Genomic DNA, 24,155 nt, shown 5'->3' on the forward strand with positions numbered 1-24,155 from the left:
GGAGGCAAACTCGACTGCGTAGGCGGCACTATCGCCACGGTGCTGAACAGGGCGTCCGAACTCGAGACGGGCACAGTAGCTTCCGGCCCGATGGTGACGGGAGTGCCGACAATCGCACAAATCTGCGCAATGGCCGAGAAAGTATCTAGAAGAAGAAAACCAAAAAGTTGTCAGGATCCAACATCTCCGGCGAAGTCGTGTACAGTATCATGATGTGTGTGTGGACTCACTTTCCTGTTCTGTGACATTACACGCCGCAATCGTACAGTTATTCGTCCTCTCGATCCAGTTGTTGTCGGCACACAGGCATGACCATTGGCTGTGGAATCGTCCGAGTCAATTAGTCTCACTGCATCTTGTTCATACGGTATTGTCTGCCGTGGGCAAATTAAACAACAACGGGATTCAGTGTCCTTCCTTACCTACCTTTGATTGCACTCTGTCCCCGTCACATTGGAAATACAGTTGAGCTATAGCATCGCCAAACATAAAGTCCTTCAGTCAGCATACAGTACATCCAAGTCGAAACATGGGCAAGAGACACAGAAGGTAAGGTAAGGTTAAGGTATCAAGGTATGGTTATCCCGCCCGTGGACCGTACGTACAGCACACTGGCCGACATCATCCTGAGCACACGTCAGACCAACAAGGTGGAACCATATCAACCCGAATAATAGTATGGGGATGATGGAAAAGGTGGATTTGGATGTGGAGGTGGATTCGTGGAGCCTGAGGCGGGCCATGTTCATGTTTATTAGGACGGTGAAGACTCGGATGTTAGGTAGGTAATAATGGAATGGAATAGAATAATAAAATTGAATCTCTAGGTATGGACGGCCAAGAGAAAGGCAATTCAGGCGGAGGAGGTGTAATTGTGGTCGGATCGCAGCATAGTACTGCAGTTATCACTAGGTATAAGAATTGAGTGTTCGTGAGTCCAAGGCACGGCATGCACAGGCAGTGAGGATCAAAGTTGTGGGCAGGTGACCACAGGCAGCAATATTTACTTTGTGTAATGCGATTCGCCATCACTGCAATGATCGGTTCCTGCAGGTTGCCAGTGTACTGCTTCACCCTCTTACCTAGGTAGTGACAAACACCTGGTAGTCAACCTACGTTGTATGTGAATTTCTTGTCAAAGCTGCCAGTGCAGTGATACTAGTTCTGACGCCTTAGTGAGGCTGTTCATATCAAGCCACTACTCGTACTTCTCATCGTTTTGACGATTCCACGATGATGCCAGAAACTCCCTCCGGAAGCAAGTAAATCACTGCTTTCACACTTAAGCAGGTACTGGAGCGGCACAATTTCATCATATGCATTCCAATACAGCGCTCATACAATGATACTGGTAGTCATCGTCCTCGTAACCCAATTCTGATCCGAACCGGACAGGTGCTCCAAGCCAATGCTGGGAATTACAACATTAGATGCACATCATGCTTCCCAATCCCAAGAACCATTTACAACGCAAGCATCGTCGCAAAGATGGCCGCAACGAGAGCTCCGCAAGCCCCTACGCCTCGCAGCGAAGGAGCGGCATTGTCGGAGCTTTTGCTGGTCGAGGCAGCTTGCACGGCTTGAATGCCAAACGTAGTGCCGGTGATGACCTGGGTCGATCCACCAGTCGTGACAGTGGTTGTGACTGTGGCAGGAGAGGGTGAGGCGGTTGTTGTACTGCAGCCAGACCAAGTACCTGTCCAGGTAGAGAAGGGGCCCCAGCCAGCAGTCCATGTAGTCCATGAATCGCAATTGACACCGCTGGCCTTGGTTCCCCATGGACCCCATCCTCCAGGACCACCGGGGCCACCACCACGGCCACCATGACCTCCCCACATGCCGGGACCACCCCATGCGCCATTGCCACCCCAGCCGGAGGGAGCAGAAGGCAAACCAGTCGAGCAAGCAGAGACCCAGCTCGACCATTGACCAGAGTTCCAGTTACCACCAGGACCCCAGCCGGGGCCGGCGGTGATCTGAGACGGCCACGCGGAACCTCCGGAAGTAGCGCTGAAAGTGGCTTGTTGGGAATTGGTGACGGTCACACCAGCATTGGCACAAAGCTGAGCGACAGCGCCATAGATGGCTAACGACTATGTTAGCATTGTATTCTCCCTCCTCCTCCGCGACGGCTTGTCCCTCTTACCTTCTTGGTCGGTGGAGTTGGTGCACGAAGTCGCAACACAAGTATTCAGTTGAGAGATGGCGGTTTGATTGGAGCACAGGCAATTCCAGCCGTTGCTGGAGCTGCAAGAAGAGCCATCCCAGCTTCCCATGCAATCAGACCACTAGACGATAGTCAGCGCTTGGTCACAGTCGACGCAATGTTCCGCTCGGACATACTGTACAAGACGGCAGCCATGCCAACGAGGAGGTAGCGAAGAGAAGTGCTGCCAGTGGCAGAGATGGGGTGGAGGACTTCATACTGAAAGGCGTATGGATGGCCCGTCCAGGCTGTGGGTGATGATGTGGATATTGTATACGAGTCGCTTCACTCAAGCGTACCTCAGGCTGATGGATTCAAGGTCGAGCAGATACAGATAGAGTTAGGTCTGTGTGGGCAGGATGCTGGGTGTAGAGAAGAGAGCATGAGCCAACAGAGAGGGATACACTTCAAGATATAGGAGCCACTGGCACTGCATCCATGGTCCACTGCAGGTGCCAGGGATCAGGCGCGCCACAAGTGCAGTGAGCCATCACTTCCAATCCTAGCAGAATCTTGTCCCGGCCACGGCGCGAAGGTTAATGGCACAGCCTTGCGGGTGGGCTGGGAGGGCTGGCTTGGGAATCCGTATATTGCAGTGTCTGATACTCAGATCCTCGAGGTGAGTCGTGGTGGAGGGACGGAGTGTCGGAGAGACGACGCGTCATACACCACTGCATGCTGAGCAATGTTTCTGCCAGTCAAATGGCAATAAATTAAAAGAATGCAGAAAGCGAGAAGAGGGATAGTCGTCTGGGCAGTACAGTACCACCGTAGTACCAGTAGGCCGAAACTGAGGCTGGGAGAAGCCAATGCCAGTAACGGGTATGTACCACACTCCTGCTGCTCGTATCATGTCATGTCCTGCAATCACAGCATCCACTATTCCGACCGCCAGTGGTGATGCTCCAGGGCCGGATCTGGGGCTGTTGAGGCTTGTGGTGGTTGGCCTGACGCCCTGGAGCCCTTGATCTGACAGTCCGACAGGCTAAGGGACCCGCCAATCATGGACCCCTAGAACCCCCTTAGGCGATGTCCTTCGGGCTTTAAAAAGAACCAGGTGACCCGTGAACCCCCCCTGATTCGCAGCTATTTGCGGAATCTGGGGAAAGCCTGAACCTCAGCCTCAACCCAGAAATGCTGTTCTACTACGAGGCTACACTATGTGAAGGACTAAAACAGTCTACATCAAAGGTAGCCCCCCATTCTAGTGTCAAAGCCTGCAGTCTGCAAAAACTGGGCCAGGCGAAAAGAAAGCGAGTTGTGACTTCAAACATCTGTGGCCGACGTCGTGGGAAGTGTACTGGTCCTAAACTAGCACTGCAAGGACTACCCAGGTATTAAGCGAGCAAATTCGATGTGCTGTCTAGGTGCCCAGTCAGCCTTCATGTTTGTCTTACACGGCTTCGGTGTCCTGCCAGGCCCGCCTGTTCGCGACGCGTGGCCCATCTTCCTTCTCGCATGAATACTGTACCTGCCAGTGGTACATCCTCTATCGGTGACATGCGCAACCACAACTTTGAGCGTAGCCGTCGATGATGATGATGATGATGATATTATCGGCAGTCCTACCATATTCACTTCGGAGGAATAGCTGTCGTCACCCGGCTCAGGGTTGAATGACGCGCAGACCCATGCAGTGGCAGAAGGGCAGCACTGTCGGAGATCCCCAGTCAGGACGTTGGTGAGGACCGTGACTGTGGACTCTTAGGCCTCAGGTCGGTTTGTCGGTGGCTGGGCTCCGACTTCCGAGCGCCAGCCCGGGGCTAAAAGGGCAGCGATAGTGTAGGCCTGAGGCGCCTAAATTGCCCCTAGGGCTTGAAAAGGCCACCTCTTGCTCGGGGTCGGCGCCAGGTGGATGCTCGCCCAAAAGCCCTTAAACCCAAGCCTCCGGGCCTATAAGGCTGGGCAGATACTGCCAAGCCACAGGCAATCAATCAATGGCGCTGTACTGCTGTGGCCGCGCATTCCATTCATGAAATCCCATCTCGCGGGTGGCCAGAGGGTTGAACATCCCGCCGCCTGCTGACCGACCAGCACTCGTCCTCGCCGTGGACGCGTGGCCTGGTACCTGGTATAAAGTACCGGGCCGGTAGAAATCCTCTTCTGCCTCACACCTAGATCATCGCGTTTCCTATGTCGTCTTCCCTCTTCATCTCAGGCGTGAATCCTTTCTCATCTGCTTGTGCTCAAACATGAACTTTTCCTCCATCAAGTATGGCACGCGCGTCAAGAAGCTCTCGGCTGGAAATTTTCTGAACGGACAGAGCATAGAGGGACAGTAAATTCCACTCTCTGGGGAGTTACCAGCTCCAGGCTGAGTCGTCAGTCTCCGGCGCAACGTGGAAGCCATCAGATCCGAAAAGTCTAAGATCCGGTACGTCGTATTCGAGTAGCGACGGCTCAAACTCACTGAACCAGGTTGGGTCGAGGCTCGCGAAATCCGAAGGAGTGTAGCGGGCTTCATCTTCACAACTCAGTATGCTACTAGACGAGGCATATTGTTCCGTGAGCCTTTGGGCAGATTGCGCCGCCGGAATTGACGTTGTGGCTTCTCCATGTTCAACTTTGCGTGCTGCACGAGAAGTGTGTTTGCGAACAGTGATGTGAAAGCGCTCAACGAGAGATAAAGCATCCCTAGCGAGCCTGGTGCCGGTAACCAGAAAGCGCAATGCTTCGATGCCCTTGCTAATTGTCGAGGACCCTGGAGATGTATTCGGCTTCCAAGGATAGACAAGTCCTCCAAGGAGAAGGATGATGATTGCAGAACTGCACGCATTAAGGTCAGTGAATGAAAACTTGGCAAGGCGATTCCGACTATGTAGAAGAGCGATGATGTCGAGAATCCTGGTAGCCGCGTCCAGACACTTGGAAAAAAATAACCCGTTCCGTGGTAGGATCCGCAGGATCCGCGTTGACGTTAGCAGTAGCTTCGTGGGTGGCGCGGGACGACTGCAATTGAATTCGAGCCAGGGAGAGTAAAGCCGATCGACCGAGACGAACCCATATCATGTTGTACATCAAGTCTAGGTGGGCATTTGACCGTAGCGATTTCTCATCAGACAGGAGTGGCAAATGAACCGGAAGAGCCTGTTTCCATGACCCCAGGAGCGAGCATGTATGATCATATCCTTCCGAGTCTGGTTTCACCGAGCTGTATGGCCTATTAGCATCCAGTCGCAAATGAGATTGGCATCTGGCACTCCTATCCATGTGCATACCTGCCAGTGGTGCTAAGGAATTGGTCCTTGATCAATGTCAACTTGGTGAATGCCACCAGTCGATCTATCTTGCGTGGATTACTCTCATCCAAGTCGGCCCTCCGTTGTGGAAGAGGAGCAGTGATCTCATCCGTCTGGAGCATTATGGGCTGAGCCATCATGCCCGATATCCAACTGGGTGCCCGTCGTCAATCATCTATGAGGACTTGGGAAAAGAAGGACTCACCGCTCGATACAATACGTGGTCCAGAAAACTCTCGTCCTGATCTCACGATCCTGTGGTGCAACATCACTATTTCTCGCGTTGCGATGGAGGGAGAGTCCGATGGCAATTCGCAAGGCAAGGCCAAGATATGTATAATGGTGAGTGGAAATTTGGGTCGGAAGAGCATACAAGGCTGTCAAAAGACAGCATTGGACACTTTCCAAAGCACCTTGAGCCACTACTGCTGGCATCAAAGCCATTGCAGCCTTGTAGGCCAGGCACTCCTGGTGTCGATATTTGCCGATCAAGGTGCGCAAAAGAGCTAACAAGCGCGAAAACAAGCAAGAGTAGACAGATCTCCGAGTATCCAAGGCGAGTCGCAAGTGCTTCTTCGTGATAGAGTCTTGCAACTATGTCGCGAACTCTTCGCTCGTCGAAATAATATCGAAAGAAGGTGTCAGCCAGATACTCGGCTTCCTCCAGAGGCGGTGCTTTGGCTTTGGCATCCTCGCGGGCTGCCGGGTCATCTAGATGCTTGGAAGTGTCTAGGGCATGAGATACCTACCTGACATGGTATCAACATGAGCTCTGGTGTGTGTGTGTGTGTGACAAGGAGAGAGTATATTGAGCTCACCTGGTCATCCAGAATTTTTGAATTGAGAGGTCGATGGTGACAGTTGGTTTTAGCCTCGGAAATCGCGCCGATGAATGCGTCTCTGGACTGGAACCGACCCTGAGAAACTCATTCGGCTTCAAGCTCTTTACAATTCTGATATACTTTCCCAACACCAAAAGGGGCGGTGAGGTCTTACAGCACAAGGCCAGACTTACATCCTTTGGGGCGACGACAACCGACCACAGGCCAGAACCAAGTACCAGTACCAGCTCAGCGCCAGAACTGCATTCATCAAGTCATAGTCGAAGGCATAACTTGGCGAGGCTGCAACAAGGAAGATCTAAAGGCCGTATTTGAGGATTGGGAATTTCTATGGGGTGCCGGGTTAGGTTCAGTTTTGAACATCCCTGTGCGAAAAAAACGGAGTGACGGTTGGGTCGCTGAATATACTGGACAAGGAACCCGCTTATGATGCCGCGGATTTGGGACTTGCTGAGCAGATTGCGGATCTTGTCGCTCTGTGCGTCCAGAGGGAGAGGGACGCCCAAGTTCAACAAAAGACTGAGCATTCCCTCCCGCATCAGATGGCAGAAGAAGAAAAACCACATAAACCCATAAACTCTTCATCCCGGATCTGAACCCCGGCAAGCTGGGTCATCATCAGTCCACCAATTTGGGGCACAGCACATGTTGTTCAACTTCCACCACTGCATGCATAACCGAAATTTACCACGTCTAATCGTGGACTTATGGTCCTATAGGACCACTCCCAAATATATCAACACTCGAAGCCGTGACTAAGGATGCATGGAGAGGAGGCATCTTGTAGGCCACTGCATTCTTCTGGCTGCCAACCATGTTTGACCCTGATCTGAAACCATGAAGTATCCGAGAGGCATCGCATGTGGCTATCTGCTAATTGCATTTGGGCAACAGTAAACATAGGGTGAGTGAATCCCCTCCCCACCAGGTCCGTCCTTTGCCACCCACTTGTCCGAACTCAGGGTGACACATTCTCCAGGCGGCTTAGGCCCCAAGGACACTCGTAGCAACGATAATAACCGAGCTGGAAGCCAGGAAATGGGCACCGTCGGGATGTAGTATTTCAGGCGCGCAAATTTGGGAACCAGGGGCCACGTTATGGTTCCTGCACAGGCTCTCGGTTGCAATGTTGCTCGTTCACCGCAAATCTTCAGGCCTCACCACGCCAAGCTCATGATCGCACGGCCACAGGTCAGACAGGCTTAGTAATGATTTAGGTCACATAGGAGGATGCTCGGTCTGGAAGCGAGATGGACTTTGGAGAGGTCGGGCTTCACCATTGAGGACTTTGGTATTCGTACGATCCCAGACACCGGTTGATGGCTGTCCAGTTGATCATGCCAATGATACTCCCCGGCTCTTTTCATGCTGGAGCTTCGAACAGCTCCGGCTTCATGTTGATCCTGCATAGTTTTGCTAAACAGCCGCTAAGTTGCAAAAATGACTGCACGCCCTCAAGGATACGCATGTGCGTGAAGCCAATCTCCTTAATGAACTCCAGCTTCGAGTGTTCCGACAGCGTAGGAATCGTCTTGGTTACCCGGAACATGGTGCTTATGATGTCGTGAGAGGAGTAGCCCAGATCCCTTGAGCAGGGGCACATGCATATTAGTGACCATTGTAACAACTGGAGAACACAACTTACCATAATTCCTTCAACGTGTCGACTGCGCTGTCAATCTTCCCTTCCCAGCATGCTTTGATCATGGCTTGCACCTTGACTGGGTGCGGACTGTCCACAACACGGAATACGTTGTCACCACTGACGAATCCAAAGCCTGCCCAAGTACTTTGCAGGTTGTTGATGGCCTGTCGCATGTCTCCCTCGGCACTAAACACCAATGCCGCCAATCCATCCTCGGAGTATTGCACCTTTTCCGCTTCAATAATCTGCAGCAGTCGTTGCACCACTTGCGCGTCCGTCAGCCTGGAATATCGGAGGATTGCGCATCTCGACTGGAGCGGCTCGATGATCTTGTTGGACTGATTGCAAGCAAAGGCGAAACGAGTCGTATTCGAATATATTTCCATCGTTCTTCTCAAGGCCTGTTGAGCACCAGAGGTCATGCTGAATAGGCCCTCAAGTTAGTCTTTGCGTAGTCGCCTCATGTCCAAAGCTGTGCCTCCTACCTGTCCGCTTCGTCTAGGATCACTATCTTGTGTCGTCCCGGAGGTAGTGTCACCTTCTTCTGCGCAAAACCCTTGATACGATTTCGCACCACATCAATCCCTCGTTCGTCACTTGCATTCAGCTCCAGAACCGCCTCTTTGTATGCATCACCGAGAAGAGTCCGTGCCAGACATAGGATAGACGTGGTTTTGCCGATTCCGGGCATGCCAGAAATGATAACATGCGGCATATTTCCATCTTTTGCTATGATCTTGAGTCGCTCGATCGTTTCCGAGTTTCCCACGATGTCATCAAGGTAGACTGGTCGATACTTTTCCACCCTATAGGCCTGTTAGCGGCTCTGTTTTCACCTGTACGGCCTTTCGGATTAGCCAGTACCATGGTAATTCATAATCGGGTGTTGCGCCATTTGCTCCAGCATTGAGAGCCTTGCGGGCTGCAGATGACGAAGATTCTGGCTGTCCCGACATTGTGAATAGGATGTGGTTATGGTGGCAGGATCACGCTTCAAAACAGCACTTTCTACCTTAGTTCAAGTTGTAGATGTCTGGATCCAGTGCCAGTGCCTCTGAAAGCGCAGGCGCGTCTGTGATTCCACTTCACGCGTAGAGTGGCTTCCTTGGCGATGTCGCTGACGCCAAACTCACGTGAACAGGGAGCGAAACACACCTAAAACTTGGACTCGGACTCGGATGATCCGCTGCCGGAGATAACGATTCCACCTCCGTAGGCCCATAACTTGAACCCGATACTGACTGCAACTGAACCACTTCAGTTTCTGAACAGTCGACTTTGGACCTCCGAGTCTCCTGGCATGTAAAATGTTCAGTCACTTGTGGCCTGCCTTGGGCACAAGTATTTCGTGATATACCTGGTACTGACACTTAGTACTACCCTGTCATTCGGGATCCATGGTTCCTTCCCCTGTGGATGACGATGTCGCCTAAATCCAAGGAAACGGCGTCGGCCCGCTCCCTCCTGCCAGGAATGCAGACGAAGGAAAGTGAAATGTGATCGAGTTCAACCGTGCGGCCATTGTGCTCTGTCCAAGAAGCAATGTCATTGCGGTGACGGACCAGCTCAAGCTGGCCAAGTTGTCCGGGGACGTCCCGCCAAACTACATGTACATGTGCCTTTTACCACCCTGCCTCGGGCTCCTGTTTCTGCGATGGAACCAAGTCCAGCCTCGAATGCATCTGATCTTACTGAGCATGCACCAGACGCACAGTGCACTGTCCAACCTTCCCGTGGTATTGCGAGGTCGTCCGACCTCGGAGCAACAATGAACGCCAACCTTGACAATACTGCAACTGGTCCACGCGACGGAGGAATTTCCTTAAACAAGTCTAGATTATTCGGCCGGAGTCACTGGACAAATTTTACTTTTGAAGTACGCCGTGCACACGGCAGTCCACCTATACCTCGACAATCTTGGCTTACATCCAACAGCTCCAAAAGACTGCGGCTGTCCTGAATCCTGAAATAGGCAATGTCACGGGCAATGAAGGCCTCACACGGCTGAAGTGGGAGATTGGTTCGCTCCTTCAAAAATGCAAACTCTGTTCTGAAAAGATCAAGTTTTCTCGATAAAAGAGAAGCTCCTCATTTCCACAAGCGTATTCATCGATCGCAAGACAGTCACTAGGTGACAGTTTTCCGATCAAATGGTACTCTTGTACGTTACTCGTTTCGAGCCTGTGTTCCGCATACTACACATTCCATCCTTCTTTATGGAGCAAATAAGCTATTGGAGGGATCCTACAGAAGCTGAAACTATCCTTCGACTCAAGATCCAGCTTGTCACAGCCCTCGGGATCAGTATCCACCAAGATAGCACTAATGCAACAGTTATCTACTCATCGGCGCGTCAATGGGTATACGAAGCCTAGGCATGGCTTTCCGGGCCTGTGGAAAAGGATCGGCTCAGCATTGATAGTCTACAGTTGCATTGTCTGCTGATCCTGGCTCGACAGGCTCTGGCCGTTGGGGGAGATATCGTCTGGTTATCGCTGGGGACACTCCTTCGGACAGCCATGCAAATGGGCCTACACCGTGATCCAAAACATTTCAAGAGAATGAGTGTTTTGTAAGTTTTGACCCTGACAGCATATATTACCATAACTGATCATAATGTCTCCGTGAGGGCGAGATCCGCCGAAGACTCTGGGCCACCATCTTAGAGCTGGATGTGCAAGCGGCCCTAGACGCTGGAGTTCCACCTACCATAGGGGTAGATGACTCTGACACCGAGGCTCCGTCCAACGTCAATGACGTGGACTTGATGAGCAAACAAGGATACTCCATGAGCATCCCGCAACAACGACAACCGACTCATCCCTCCAGCGCTTCTCGTTCCAATCACTCCGCCCGAGGCTGGAAGTCGCCCGTCCCATGAACGGGATAGCCTCCGCCCTGTCGGCTACAGTGCCCACATCCTCCGAAATAACAGCTCTGACGCCGCCTCCTTCCACAGCAACCTTGCAGACCTCCTTCTCAGGCGCTTTATTCTTCAGCTTCATCGTCCCCTTGCTGGCCGAGCCCGGACTAATCCGATTTATTATTTCTCCCGGAAGATGAGCCTCGACGCCGCCATGGCCATCCTCTCCCCGGTCCCAAAGGACGCCGAGTGTGCGCATCTCGTGCTCCTTGGGGCTGGGATTTTCAAGAACCGCATGATCCACGCATCGCTGGCCGTGGCGTCGGAGTTGCTCATGGAAGTCGAAGCGCAAGAGCCGGTGATGGACTATCGCTCGACCTGGCAGGAGCCTTCTGGATATCGAAAGATGTTGATGGACGCGTTAAGGGAGTCGCTGCGGCAGTCGACCGAGCGGATTCGGCTGGGCGAGACCAACGTCAAACTCCATATGAAGTTGAGTATGGCTATGCGGCAGACTGAAGTGGCAGGTGAGAGTTCTTCGGTCCGAGCCATGCAGCAGTTGGCTCAGGCTGCCAAAGAGAGCCTGGAGACTTCCTATACAACTATGCAAGAGCGGGCAGCTGCTCAAGGGGTCGACACCCAGACTGCAGGAAACGGCAGCTCCATGTCCGCGGACTTTGACCCGGATGACTTCGATATGCCAGAGAACCTCTCCCTTGGCTCCGACTTCAACTTGGACGATCTCTTCTTCCTTCCCGCAGATATGGGTCTGGATAGCCAAGCGGGGCCTCCTACCTACTTGTAGTAGGTAGGTAGACAGTAGTTTACATCCGATCCGTTTACAAGCATCTATAACCTTCTATACTAGTAGTGTCTTCTGAAAGCCAAACGCTGCTTTTGAGGACAGGCGTTACTATAGGATTCTTATATCCGCGGACATAGCCCAACGCCCGTTCCCTCCATGCAAAGAACGGGACCTAGCACAGGCACCAGCACCGTGGTCGGAAATGCAAAATACCTAGAGGCAACTACTCGTATTCGAGGTTTGAGTTCCGCATTGCGGACCGAGTTGCGCGGAGCGGAGCGGAGCGGGTTTCGGTCCAAACACGACTGCGGCCGCTTTTCAGTGCGTGCAGCAAGTCGGCATCAGTCGTTGTATGTGTATATGTGTGCGTATGGATGCACGTATGTATGGATTATGTATATAAAGGCCGTGGAAGCCCAGTCTTTGAACTCAGGAAAACCCTCTCACCAAGGTTACTAGTAGTCTGATACGGGCAAAAGAAATTTCATATCCTTCTTCACCCCTATTACCTTTTTGCCAATCATGTCATCAGCAGAAGCAGCACCCCTGCCCAAGCACCACCGGGCTCTGGTTCTCGAAACCATCGAAGAAGGCTTCAAGGTCAAGACCGTGCCAACACCGCGACCAGACGCAGGCAGCGCAGTGGTACCCATCCTCGAAGCCGGAGTACTATCATACCACCGCGAAATATACAGCGGGGAACGACACCATGACTTCCCCAAGCCCATTGTCGGCGGACTTTCTGCCATTGCGCGGATCGCGGCCGTGGGTCCCGACGCGATGGTACTGCAACCTGGGCAATTGGTGTTCATGGACTGTGTGATCCGGGCGCGCGACCACCCAGATTCAATGTTCCTCATTGCCATCCACGAAGGAATGGACGCGGGGAGTCGGAGACTGGGCAATGAGGTCTGGCGCGACGGCGCGTTCGCCCAATACATGAAGTTGCCGCTGAAGAATTGTATCCCACTAGGCGAAACCCGACTTTGTCGCGAGCTGGGCTACAATTTTCGCGAGCTGATGTACTTGACGTACTTGATGGTGCCGTTCGGAGGACTGCGAGATATCCATCTTGAGCCAGGCGAGACCATTGTCGTGTGTCCTGCGACCGGCGGGTTCGGTGGTGCCGGTGTTCAGGTCGCCATCGCAATGGGCGCAAGGGTCATTGCTATGGGACGGAATGAAAAGGAGTTGGCCAGGTTGAAAGAGCATGTCAAGAAAACCTCGCCCACCGCCAGTATTGAGACCGTCAAGATGACGGGAGATCGTGAGACTGATGTTGCCGCGCTGAAAGCTTTCGGGACCATTGATGCCATTATCGACCTCACGCCGCCGTTTGCTTGCAAGTCGACGCATCTGAAGAGTGCGATCTCTTGTCTGCGTCGTGGCGGCCGCTGCAGCATGATGGGCTATGTCGAAGATGTTATTCATTGGAACGTCATAGCTCTCAACATTGCCTTGAAAAGGGAAACTTATGTATGAGAGGGATGATATGGTGCTGTTTGTCAAGATGTTGGAGCGTGGCTTGTTTCCGAGGGGAAAGGATCTGGTCGAGCCAAAGGTTTTTAAGATGGAACAGTGCAAGGAAGCCCTTGATGCCGCGGCTGAGTGGACGGGGATTGGTAGGATGGTCATGATTGAGCCAGTCGTGAGACGTTGTCCCCTCGTCGTCAGACGGGTTTTGAAGCCATCGCAGTGAGCTTCAGGATGTAAAGTTCCAGATGTCGGGGGGGCGGTTTGGCTCGCTGGCCAGATGTACTGTAGATTGTATAGCTGACCATGGCCGCTGCTTTTCGCAGAGCTTGATGAGATCGCGTGCCTACCTGGTAACTCTTAGTCTGACGAACTGTACGATTCAAGCACGCACCTCTGTCGCACCGCTAGCGAGACTTGAAGGAAGTTTAGGCAGTACCGCCGCGTAAGGGCTAGAAATCATCCAGCCTGAGGTTCCCTGACACCCGTCTGAAGGACGCCCCAAGTGTGTTTTGCTCAGGCCCTTCGCTCACCTCACTGGAACAAACCGTACAGTAAATGGCAATCGGGTTCCTGGTTCTCAACTAGTCATCTGGAGTATGAGATAGTCTGGAATGTCGTATAATGTAGATACTCCTGCTCGTGATGAGCAAAGCGTACACCTGTGTTTGAAGGCCGTGTCTCAATGCTGAATTCTACAAAGGCGCGGCAGACCTTAGTGACAGGCGACTTAAAGTTCTTCGACATTTTTCGAAATATGCCACGTAGATGCCTCAGACAGAGCAGTGCCTGTGTGAATACTGGACATTGACACTGCGTCTGTTGTGCGAGGATGGATTGGTAGAGGCCCCGGACGCATCAACAATCACTGGCAGAAAGCCAACATGAGAACCGGTTCAAGTCCTGGTTGCAGCTTGTGTCGTGAAGTGTGCGCACGTCCAGTCACCATTCTATGTGTTTCCACTTGATAGCAGGCAGTCAGCACACGCGTTAACCAATAATTAAGATAATACCTATACCTCGCCAAGGTGTTGAATTACTATCAATACCTCATCAAGCCGTTTACTGCCATGGGCAAGCGTTTACATTACTCGAGCGCCTCATCGGAGGACGAGGACGAGGCCTCAGTCGGAAATGAGGCTTCTGCATCTCCACCTCCACAAAAGCTCGCTGCCGTTGAGACCGACGACATCTCGGCCCCAGAGAATGCCATCCACTGTTCGCTTCCACCACATCGAGAAACACTCGTCTTCGCGACGCCTGAGGAGTTTGAGATACATTACGCCAAAGAGCACTGGAATCGATGTACGGCCTGTGGCAAGAATTTCCCAACAGCACACTTTCTCGCCCTGCATATTGACGAACACCACAACACCTTTCGAGAAGCCCTGCAATCCAGAGGCGAGAGAACGTATGCCTGCTTCGTTGAGGGCTGTGACCGACTTTGCTCGGCTCCGCAAAAGAGACGAATGCACCTAATTGACAAGCACATGTTCCCCAAGACGTACAACTTCCGCGTCGTGGATACTGGTATCGACAAGTCAACGTCAATGCTGCACGAGGGCCGCCGAAGGCGGGTGTCTACGACAGCGGACCTGAGTCGAACAAGCAGACATCAACCATACGAAACTCGATCTGGAGGGATGTCCAGCGTGCATAGCTCCGTCCCACGTGAACGCAAGGAAGCACAGGGCTTGGGCCGACAGCAGAAAGAAAGCGAGGTCGGTAATCTCAAATCCAGCAAGCTTGTCTCGGATAGCACCATCAATGATCTGGCGACATCCATGTCGGCACTTCGATTTGTGCCACCTAGTGTCGCAAACAAGCAGCGGAAGAAGCCGCCCCCGCCGTGATGCCATGCCTTCTCATCTAGCCATTTTCATGTCATTTCAATAACACAGTAGAGGAGTGATCCCTCGAAGTGAGCCAGGGAAGCGTGAGCCCAATCGAGACCGAGGAGCCTCCTCGGCCTCATGCCGCCGGTTGGACGCCTCAACCAGCCCGGCACACAGTGATCTCACACCTGCTCCCTTCTCGAGCCTGGCGCAACTTCCGCCAAGTTGAGTATGGGTCAACAATAACAAAACAGGTCTGTTCGGGGAGGAATCGGTGGATATCATACTGTCACCCCTCACAGCCGCAGCCGAAGTTGCGGGTCAGCAGAATTCGAAGCTGGGGAAAGATGTGATTGGCAAAATGCGGGGAGAACAGCAACTATTGTATAAACCACAAGTTGACACCGGGAATCCATGAAGGAGTCTTGATGACCAGCCGTTCCTTGAGACAGCCGGAAGTGTCGGTGCTACTTGCCACCAAAGTGGCATTCGTCGTCCGAGAAATATACGTTGACTGCCACGGGCCTGTGGGTCCGCCGATACCGCTTAAAGCATGTCTACTGTGTCTGTCCATGCATTGAGTACCGGCCACATCACGATACCCGAACGATTCTTCGTGGACCCAGCCGATCCTACCGCCAAAAGGACTGTTCCGTCGCTTTCGTTCTTGATCCAACACACAGACGGGAAAACTGGGAAGCTGACGCGGCTTGTTTTTGACCTGGGTATGCGAAGAGATCTCAATCTTTATCCTTCAGTACTGCGAGATCATCTGGCCAGTCGACAACCGATATCAACAGAGCCTGATGTAGTCGCGTCTCTTGCTGCGGGAGGACTAGGCGTGGATGACATTGATTATGTGATCCTTAGCCACGTTCACTACGACCACGTTGGGCTTCCATCGGACTTTACCAACGAGAAGACCAAGTTCATTGTTGGCAACGGTGCCCTCGATCTTCTGGGCGGGAAGACGCAACTCAACTTGGGCAAGCATATGGTTTTTGAACCAGACCTTTTACCTGCAGATCGGACCATAGAGTTGCCTCCGCCCGATCCCGAATCTCACCAAGGTCAGTTTTCCTGGCAACGCTTGGCTTTGTTTCCCAGTGCGATCGATCTGTTCAAGGATGGAACCGTTCATATCATCAACGCACCCGGCCATTTGCCAGGGCATATCAATCTGCTATGCAGGACATGCACAGGTCCGGCGAGATTTGTCTGCCTAGCAGGCGATGCTTGTCATGATATTCGCTTGTTGACTGGGGAAAGAGACATCGCGACCTGGACAGACGAATCGGGGAGATACTGTTGCATGCACGTGGACATACCAAGATCCAAAGAGACATTATCTCGACTGCATGCCGTGTCAAAGGAGGGACTTCAATTGGAAGGAGATAAACAGCCGGCCGAGGTCGAAGTGGTCTTTGCCCACGACTTTGCCTGGGAGGAAGAAGCGAAGAGGGCGGGTAGGTTTTGGCCTGGCAAAATGTAGCCAATACCAATATTGCGGTCTTGCGTAAAGCAAATCAAAGCTTGAGACAGCCTGTGGAGGTGAGTACCCTGACCTGTATACGGAGCGGAAGGATGTTATAGTAGCTATGGAGATGGCTCAGGGCAAGGATCTGGCTGTAGATAGGATCTTCAAAAGGGGGCAGCAGCCTTGAAGCTGTAGTTGTACAACTGTACAGTAATTATTACTGTGGTAGATTGCGAACTGGTCGAGATTAGCGGCTGGTCAAAGGGGGCTCCAGGCTGGGATGACGCCTAGCGGGCCGCCTCGGCCCCCAGCCGGTGCCTGGAGAGTAGCGTAAATCTGCCCTAAATCTGCCCTAAACCTGGCCATCGCAGGCAATCTCCTTGTAAGCCCCAGTGCGGCCACCGCGCCCCTTGGATTAATTGGCTGCACTCCCTTCCACGCTCGCTCCCTGTCTCTTGTCTGTGCTTCCATGTTTCCACCACTCGGCTAACTTCAGTCGTGATCCATCCCCCTGAACGGCGCTTGGTGTGTGTTGTCTTCCTGCCACGAGCGAACGACGTACGGGACGGGTGTCTTCGTCCACCTTGTCGGTCCCTGCGCGGTGTTTCAGGTTCGGCGGCCATGCGACCATGATGCAAAACCTCTCCTTGACAGCAGTCGCCTTGATCAGCTAGAGTCCCCAGACTCGTCATCGTGTGGCCGCTTGCCATCGGCGCCTCCAAACTCCTAGATCCCTACTTGGTGTCACTCCTGATTCAGTCGCCATCTCACGCGGTCGTGGTGTCGCCAACATCTTGTCTTTACAGGCATTGCTCGGCAAGCAGGACATCTCAAGAATAGCTTTCCCTCTCTATCAATCTCCCGTGCCGCCTCCGGTTGTTTTCCGCCGCGATCATAGTGAGGTCTTGTTGAGATGCCAGTTCCGTGAAAAAGAGGAGGGTCATAACTCGTTCTGTGACCTGTGGCGTCCTTCAAGGGGTTCTGATCGAGAGCGGACGCGACAATGCTGGCCTCTAAACCGCCGTACGCCGCGAATATCGCAACACCCGCTCAGCAAGTGTCCAATCGCAATATGTCCGACCCGATCCAGAGGACACATGTTTCCTCCACGGCTCTGCAAGACGGTCTCTTTACCTCTCCAACTGACTCCGAATTCTCCGATGTCTACGATGGGCTGGACTCGATTCGAGCGTGGGACGAGAAGAGAGTGGGCGAATGGCTGCATTCCATCCGCTGCGGACAATATGAATCGCTATTCAAGGCAAACAACTTCACCGGGGAGAGCCTTCTGGAGTGTGACCAGAAGATCTTGTCTGAGATGGGCATCAAAAAGATTGGGGACAGAGTCCGGATCAATGTCGCTATAAAGCAACTCCGTAACAAGTCTTCTTTGTCGCGAAGGAGGAAAAATCGCGATTCTCTTGCCATCCTCGAAGGCTTCGCTGCCACTCCCTCTTCCGCCGCAGACTCTCCTCGCACTCACGCATCAAGATCGCAAGCCGGCAGCGCCAAGCGCTTCTCTCGCCAGCTCGATCCATCAGCTCTCCACAACTTTGGCTCCGTCGCTACCGAGTTGAAGGTCGGTTCAAGGCCGAGCTCTCCTCATGCTGATACCCATAATGGCGGTTTGAGACCCCATCGATATGCCGGGAGTCCTGTGGACGCTGGTCGGGGCAATGCAAGCACCGGATATTTCAGCCAGCCAGGTTCGGCCAGTTCCACCTCAGGGAGACGGCCCGAAACACCTCAGCTTGCAAGCCAGCCTACAAAGAGCTCTCACTTGCGGCAAAATTCGAGCATTGACGGTCTCACGCCTGGCGGGCTGCCTACCGGATCTCCGGTTATCAAAATCATCCACAACGGTGGACAGACCAAAGTGGTCAACATTAAATTCTGCCGGAATGCGGACGAGGTGACTTCGACTGTGCTCAAGAAATTGCTCCTCCCGGAGACCCACTTCCGTAACTATTGTTTCTACGTTCTCAATGGGCTCGAGCCTGATCCAGCCAACTGTCGTCGGGTCAGTGATAATGAGCTTATGAGGATCTGCAACGAGACCACGCGCTCGGAGAGAAACAGGTTGATACTGCGAAAGATCAATGACGGGCCACCCGATCTGGAAGAGCTCCGCAAGGCTGCAAGAATCGCAGCTGAAGAGTCACAAGTATTGCACAATAACGCCCTGAGTACCAACAACATGCGAAATCAGATCAAACTCCAGAAGCTAACTGGCGAATCCTGGCATTCCATACGCGCGCCTATATCTCCAGTCACCACTACCGACCGCAATCGCAACATCATAGCCACTGCGGACGAGCAGGACCGACAAGAGGCACAGCGACTCAGGGTTCCTAGCACTCAGAGCTCGAAGCTACGGTCTTTCTTCGGTGCTCGACCCCCGAGCGAGATGATTGTGCAGGAACTGACTTCATATTTCCCGGCACACCAACGGGAGGACATTGAGAAGACGATGAGACTGTCGGTACGACGATCACAACGAATGAGCCGGGCGGCAAGTCGGTTGAGTGTGATGAGCAACATCAGTCATGCATCAAGTTTGAAAGATGCGCCGCCAGTTCCCAGCATTCCCAGCATCGCCGACACATGGCTGGCGCAGACTGGAACCGGTGCAAAAGCCCCTGCGGGGAGGCCGTTGTCGGTGGTGTCGACAAAGTTCAATCTTCCCAATGTATCCTTTAGAGATTCGATTGCATCATCTACTCTACATCCACTGCAAGAGGAGTCGGCCTCGCACGAACCGAACCGTAAGTCTTATGTGTCATTTGACAGCGGCTCAGACACGGCAGCTGCAAACGACATCATCAGGGGCAGTTACTTTGACGAGAGTCCGGCAGGAGACGGGCCAGGACTAGTGAGCGAAAACATCAACGAACGACTCTCGGTCATTGTCGCCGAGGATGGCGAGGAAGAAGATCAAGAATTGACATCGTTCCTCAAGGGCAACAGCTTCGACAAGAACAACTGGATGAAAGGCGATTTGATCGGAGAAGGTTCCTTTGGCAGCGTGTATCTGGCTCTGCATGCAGTGACGGGTGAACTGATGGCTGTCAAACAAGTTGAACTGCCCAATGTGGCCAAGGGCACCGAAGGCGACAAGAAGAAGACGGCGATGATTGCGGCGTTGCGACAGGAAATTAACCTGCTCCAGGGTCTTCGTCATGAGCACATTGTGCAGTACCTGGGCACGTCGTCGGACGAAGAACACCTCAACATTTTCCTCGAGTACGTGCCCGGCGGCTCGATCGCAGGCATGCTGAAGCAGTACAACACGTTCCAGGAACCGCTGGTGCGCAACTTCACCCGCCAGATCCTCGAGGGGTTGAGTTACCTACACGCCCGCAACATCATCCACCGCGACATCAAGGGCGCCAACATCCTCGTGGATAACCGCGGCGCGGTCAAGATCTCCGACTTTGGCGTCTCGAAGAAAATAAACTTCAACGGCATGAATGCCGCCCCGGGAACCCGCACTTCCTTGCAGGGCAGTGTCTTCTGGATGGCCCCCGAGGTCGTCCGCCAGAGCGGCCAGTCGATCAAGTCTGACATCTGGTCCGTCGGCTGTCTTGTTGTGGAGATGTTTACCGGCTCGCGTCCTTTTCCTTCAATGACGACACTGCAGACCTTGTTTGCCGTCGGCAGCAACAATGAGAAGCCTTCGATTCCTGATGTTGCCAGCGAAGATGCCAAAAAGTTCCTCAATAAGACTTTCGAGGTCGATCATGAGAAGAGACCTTCGGCTGATGAATTGTTGAAGGAGAAGTTTTTGCTGCCTATGCCCTTGGCGTGAAGTGCTAAGCAGAGCAAGCAAGAGGAAAATCTGAATGTGTTAAGATACATAATTGTCGATTGTAATGCAGATGCAATAGCAGGGCTACTTTGTACCTTTTCGATCCGTCATGCCTTTTCTTGCTGTTTGCCCGACTTTAGTTCCGAGGAGTCCGTAGCCTAGACTGCAGTACTCGTAGTTGCAGCGACTTCGATGGAGAAGTGGTTGACTTTAGCTACAGTACCATCCTAGATACCTTTATGCTTGCAAACCTCGGCTGCTTACCTAGCTATCAAGCAAAGTAATTACCACTAATTGACGTGGCATATATTTATTATTCTACGAGATGTGATGTATTGGCGTCTATATATCTGATACACTGCAGGTAGTATCGTAGGAAAATATTCACCTGGCATTTACGCTGCCAAAGTACCAATGGTGCTAGTATACAGTGGGTAGAAAATGCAAGTACTAATATTAACCTCAGGTAGGTTATACAGTATATATACTTTACAAAATATACTGTTGGATGACGCGACTGTTCAGTATATACCTACCTCACTGCAAGTGACATGACAAACTCCTACAACTCATTCCTTCTCCTTCTCTAATCTTGCTCAAACTTTACCACGCGATATATCACCTTGACTGGCTCCCAGCACAGCTAAACCCGACAGTCGAGTTTCAGCCACCGCCCGCCGAGCGAAGACGAGTTGAAGAGGCTGTACATGTACAAGAAAAATTCGAAATTCTATCTCGCAAAGCACCTACATTCTAAACTGGCGGGCCCTTTCCATGGCCATGGTGCTGATCTAGCAGCAAATGCGGCTTGATAAAGTCCTCGTCCAACTGGCGGAACCAGGCGGTATGATCTGGCGCAGCGGCCGCGCCGCGAAGTAAGTTCCGAATACTGCTTCCAGGCCCGACACCACTACCACCTCCACCACCAGTAGCACTCCCACCAGCAGCACCTGCGGTTGTATTAGCGGCGGGTTGTGAACCTGGGTGGCCAGCATTATTCGCGGCAGTGCCCATGTCACCGGCGTCGTCGAGGTCGATGCCGTCGTCTATGATATCCGGCGTGTATTGCTTCGCGGCGCCGGAGGTATTACTTTTGTCTCCCACCAAAGGCGACGGTTTGCGCCGCGGTGCCGCGGGAGGTAAGTCAAGGTCGGCAGCGACCAAATCCTCGTCGTCGCTGGTCGACCCTCCAGACCCAGACAACAGAGTCCCCTGTTGGGCGGCGAGGTCGCGCTCACGCTCGCGCTGGCTGAGCGTCGACTGTCTGCGATGACTTTTGGGGGTTCTCGCGCGACTGCTGCCCAGGGGCGGTGAGCGGCCGTTGCTGCTGCTGTAGCCTCGATCCGCGCGTGGTCGTGAGTTTGCGGACCCATTAATACCGCCACCGCCGCGACTACCGGGTCGGTTTGTGCCCGTACCCCCTCCAATATAATCAAGACCAATAGAGGACGGCCGCGGATTGTGGCCGAACCCCGTACCGGAGCGTTTATAGTAGCTGCCGCCGTTTGTTGTTTCAATGTCAAACTCGTCGTCGGAATCAATCTCCTCGACCACACCGGTGCGGATGCCGAGAATTTCCAACATGCGTGCAGTGGTGCCGCCGAAAATGATCACGGTCAGCACCACCACGACCAACACCGTCGCCCGCAGTGCAGGACCCTCGTTTCCCTGTAAGCCGGCCGCCAACGCAACCCCCACGGCACCACGCAAACCGGCCCAGAACAACATGGCCTGGTAATGCCAGGGCAGCTCTTCTGCGACTTCATGGCCCCGGCGTTTCGCTCGCAGTCGAATAATGTAGTTGATGGCCTTGGACAAGGGGAAGACGGCCAACCAGCGCGCAGCACAGATCCCGACCACGGTGACCAGAATGAACAAAGGTTTGAAAACCAGATCCGTCTCGGTAAACAGGGTCAGACCCAGATAGATGAAAATAAAATTCTCCGACAGCTGGGCCAGGATTTGGAAAACAAACTTGGTCGTCAGCTGAGTCCTTCGCGACATGTTGTAGTATGCGTAGTGCTTGAGGGTGATGCCGCAGAACAAGAGGGACACAATCCCTAAAAAGACCACTGTAAGCATAGAACCCTTCTCCAGCATCAAATTACGTACCTGACATGTGCACGCCGTTGGAGAAGAAATACGTGGCATACGCAATCAAAACAACGAGACAACTCTCGATCTTGGGGAATCGGCGCACAAAAGTGTACTTGAGAACAAGGGCGGTGGCCACGCCGACCACCACACCAATCATCAAACTGGTGAAGAAGACTAGCAAGAAGATGCCAATAGCCTCGAAAAGACTGAGGATGTTTAGATTGCCTGTCGTTCCCTCCCGGTACCGTTGGGCAGTCTCGAACAGAACAATGGCAATGGCATCGTTCAGAATGGATTCGCCGAAAATCACGGTATACAGTTTCGGCTCGACCTTGTACAGATTGAAGATGGCCAAGATGGTGACTGGATCTGTCGCCGACAGCGTTGCGCCGACCGAAATGGCCTCAACCCATGAGATGGAGAATCCATCAAAGGGAATTCTCGTCCACAGCCATAGGATCAGTCCCAGCGACACCGCCGATATGAACGTCCCGGCGAACGCGAATGTGAGAATCGTCCCAATGTTGCGGAAAAAGTTGGCCTGTACACAGCCGATCCGTCAGCCATCTCGTCCCGCACACCGTTGATCTGAACTGACCTGGTGTAATTCGTAGCCCGAGTTGAGAATGATAGGTGGTAGAAGGAGGTTGAAGAAGAATTGATAGTCGAAGCTGACAGTGTCCTGAATCGCTGTCCCCGGTGTGATACGTATAACCAGCCCAACGATCATGCCTTTTGGTCATTGATTCATTCAGTCAATTGTCCTTTAGCACCACGCGGCACACACACGCACCGGCAAATATGGAAATGACTGTTTCATGGACAGCCTGGATCCTCTTCTGTTGTAGAATATAACTCGTGAATAACGCCGCAATGAGCAGCATGATCAGGATGAAGAGCGCCCATGACGAGAATATCTCTTTCTGGCCCGCTTCCGAGGGTTCTGCTCGAGGAGACGGTCAGAGAGTGTGAACGTTGAAAGGGGAGCAGAACGAATGGGTCGTGATCGCGCACCGTCTGGATCGACTTCTTCCACCTGCCGGCCTGGATGGTGAATGGTAGTCAGTATAGCCCGCCTTGGGACACGGATGCTGTTTCTTACGAAGAAGATTGATTGTCGCGCCCACCAAACTCGTCGCCATGTTGGCGCAGTTCCAGGGAGTTAGCGGTTCATTCGTGGTATCGGCGGGCCGGGTCGCTTCGCATCGCAGGAGGAAACCTCCCAGCACAGCAGTAGATATGGAGTCGCGTGTGTGACAGGCTGCAGCTCAGGAGCAGGAGGATGCAACGGCAGAATGATTGCGTGGACACACGACTAAAGAACTGACCGCGGACCCTTTTGACTTTTGCAACTGAACGGTTGACGGCGGTGACGGTCGACTTTGATCGGATTCAGGGCCGGGCGCAGGCTGCGTGTCGTCTTCGGTCGATTCTGGCGCCGCCTCATTTGTGACAGTTTGACACCAGGCACAAAACGTATTGATTGATTGAACTGCTTCAAGGATCCATAATTCGCCAGCATGTACAGAGTATATATCGCTACTACTGCTATCGCAACCATTCCTCATTCCCCGTCCACCACGAGGCTTCCCTCAGCAATTGCGAGACAGACATCTGTGATACTAATAAGGCTCTTGCTACAACGTGGGATGCTGGCTGGCGCTCTGGATGGGACGGGACAAGACTGTCAAGTATTATGGTTTGCGACGCGGTTCAAACATCCTCAAGTTTTGCGGGACGAGCTCGAGCATCTAATACCCGTGTATCTCAACCGGTTTCACGGTGATTTCTCCCTCAAATAGAGCGATAGGAGCTTGATCTCTCTTCCCCCTTGCTCTGTAACCATTTGACCCCCCTGTCACCAC

The 24,155-nt window shown here is 52.9% G+C and overlaps 11 protein-coding genes across 11 annotated transcripts; 7 read left to right on the forward strand and 4 right to left on the reverse strand.

Moving 5' to 3' along the window:
* Nucleotides 1-1,463: 1,463 nt before the first annotated feature.
* Nucleotides 1,464-2,424, reverse strand: HMPREF1120_04651 (uncharacterized protein; the record flags this gene model as incomplete). Its single annotated transcript, XM_009158788.1, has 3 exons — nt 1,464-2,086; nt 2,147-2,288; nt 2,344-2,424. 3 exons carry the CDS (start codon nt 2,422-2,424, stop codon nt 1,464-1,466), a joined length of 846 nt encoding a protein of 281 aa, XP_009157036.1.
* A 983-nt stretch (nt 2,425-3,407) lies between these two features.
* HMPREF1120_04652 (uncharacterized protein) lies at nt 3,408-7,845 on the forward strand. Its single transcript, XM_009158789.1, has 4 exons — nt 3,408-4,580; nt 4,625-5,787; nt 5,972-7,191; nt 7,267-7,845. The coding sequence occupies exon 3, from the start codon at nt 6,297-6,299 to the stop codon at nt 6,600-6,602; it is 306 nt and encodes a 101-aa protein (XP_009157037.1). The 5' UTR covers nt 3,408-4,580; nt 4,625-5,787; nt 5,972-6,296; the 3' UTR covers nt 6,603-7,191; nt 7,267-7,845.
* HMPREF1120_04653 (uncharacterized protein) lies at nt 4,507-5,582 on the reverse strand (the record flags this gene model as incomplete). The annotated part of the gene is made up of 3 exons (XM_009158790.1): nt 4,507-4,972; nt 5,070-5,357; nt 5,425-5,582. 3 exons carry the CDS (start codon nt 5,580-5,582, stop codon nt 4,507-4,509), a joined length of 912 nt encoding a protein of 303 aa, XP_009157038.1.
* On the reverse strand, nt 7,651-8,888 carry HMPREF1120_04654 (replication factor C subunit 4; the record flags this gene model as incomplete). Its single annotated transcript, XM_009158791.1, has 4 exons — nt 7,651-7,873; nt 7,933-8,355; nt 8,418-8,738; nt 8,797-8,888. 4 exons carry the CDS (start codon nt 8,886-8,888, stop codon nt 7,651-7,653), a joined length of 1,059 nt encoding a protein of 352 aa, XP_009157039.1.
* Nucleotides 8,889-10,148: 1,260 nt separating this feature from the next.
* Nucleotides 10,149-10,813, forward strand: HMPREF1120_04655 (uncharacterized protein; the record flags this gene model as incomplete). Its single annotated transcript, XM_009158792.1, has 3 exons — nt 10,149-10,292; nt 10,392-10,504; nt 10,579-10,813. The coding sequence occupies 3 exons, from the start codon at nt 10,149-10,151 to the stop codon at nt 10,811-10,813; spliced, it is 492 nt and encodes a 163-aa protein (XP_009157040.1).
* A 196-nt stretch (nt 10,814-11,009) lies between these two features.
* HMPREF1120_04656 (uncharacterized protein) lies at nt 11,010-11,600 on the forward strand (the record flags this gene model as incomplete). The annotated part of the gene is made up of 1 exon (XM_009158793.1): nt 11,010-11,600. The coding sequence occupies one exon, from the start codon at nt 11,010-11,012 to the stop codon at nt 11,598-11,600; it is 591 nt and encodes a 196-aa protein (XP_009157041.1).
* Nucleotides 11,601-12,122: 522 nt separating this feature from the next.
* On the forward strand, nt 12,123-13,082 carry HMPREF1120_04657 (alcohol dehydrogenase; the record flags this gene model as incomplete). Its single annotated transcript, XM_009158794.1, has 1 exon — nt 12,123-13,082. One exon carries the CDS (start codon nt 12,123-12,125, stop codon nt 13,080-13,082), a length of 960 nt encoding a protein of 319 aa, XP_009157042.1.
* A 1,061-nt stretch (nt 13,083-14,143) lies between these two features.
* HMPREF1120_04658 (uncharacterized protein) lies at nt 14,144-14,926 on the forward strand (the record flags this gene model as incomplete). Its single annotated transcript, XM_009158795.1, has 1 exon — nt 14,144-14,926. The coding sequence occupies one exon, from the start codon at nt 14,144-14,146 to the stop codon at nt 14,924-14,926; it is 783 nt and encodes a 260-aa protein (XP_009157043.1).
* Nucleotides 14,927-15,461: 535 nt separating this feature from the next.
* On the forward strand, nt 15,462-16,400 carry HMPREF1120_04659 (uncharacterized protein; the record flags this gene model as incomplete). Its single annotated transcript, XM_009158796.1, has 1 exon — nt 15,462-16,400. One exon carries the CDS (start codon nt 15,462-15,464, stop codon nt 16,398-16,400), a length of 939 nt encoding a protein of 312 aa, XP_009157044.1.
* Nucleotides 16,401-17,388: 988 nt separating this feature from the next.
* Nucleotides 17,389-20,193, forward strand: HMPREF1120_04660 (mitogen-activated protein kinase kinase kinase; the record flags this gene model as incomplete). The annotated part of the gene is made up of 1 exon (XM_009158797.1): nt 17,389-20,193. One exon carries the CDS (start codon nt 17,389-17,391, stop codon nt 20,191-20,193), a length of 2,805 nt encoding a protein of 934 aa, XP_009157045.1.
* Nucleotides 20,194-20,946: 753 nt separating this feature from the next.
* On the reverse strand, nt 20,947-23,432 carry HMPREF1120_04661 (CPA1 family monovalent cation:H+ antiporter; the record flags this gene model as incomplete). Its single annotated transcript, XM_009158798.1, has 6 exons — nt 20,947-22,253; nt 22,306-22,831; nt 22,889-23,022; nt 23,084-23,233; nt 23,305-23,334; nt 23,393-23,432. The coding sequence occupies 6 exons, from the start codon at nt 23,430-23,432 to the stop codon at nt 20,947-20,949; spliced, it is 2,187 nt and encodes a 728-aa protein (XP_009157046.1).
* Nucleotides 23,433-24,155: the final 723 nt, after the last annotated feature.

Source organism: Exophiala dermatitidis, assembly GCF_000230625.1.
Source record: "Exophiala dermatitidis NIH/UT8656 unplaced genomic scaffold supercont1.4, whole genome shotgun sequence".
Classification (NCBI taxonomy): domain Eukaryota; kingdom Fungi; phylum Ascomycota; class Eurotiomycetes; order Chaetothyriales; family Herpotrichiellaceae; genus Exophiala; species Exophiala dermatitidis.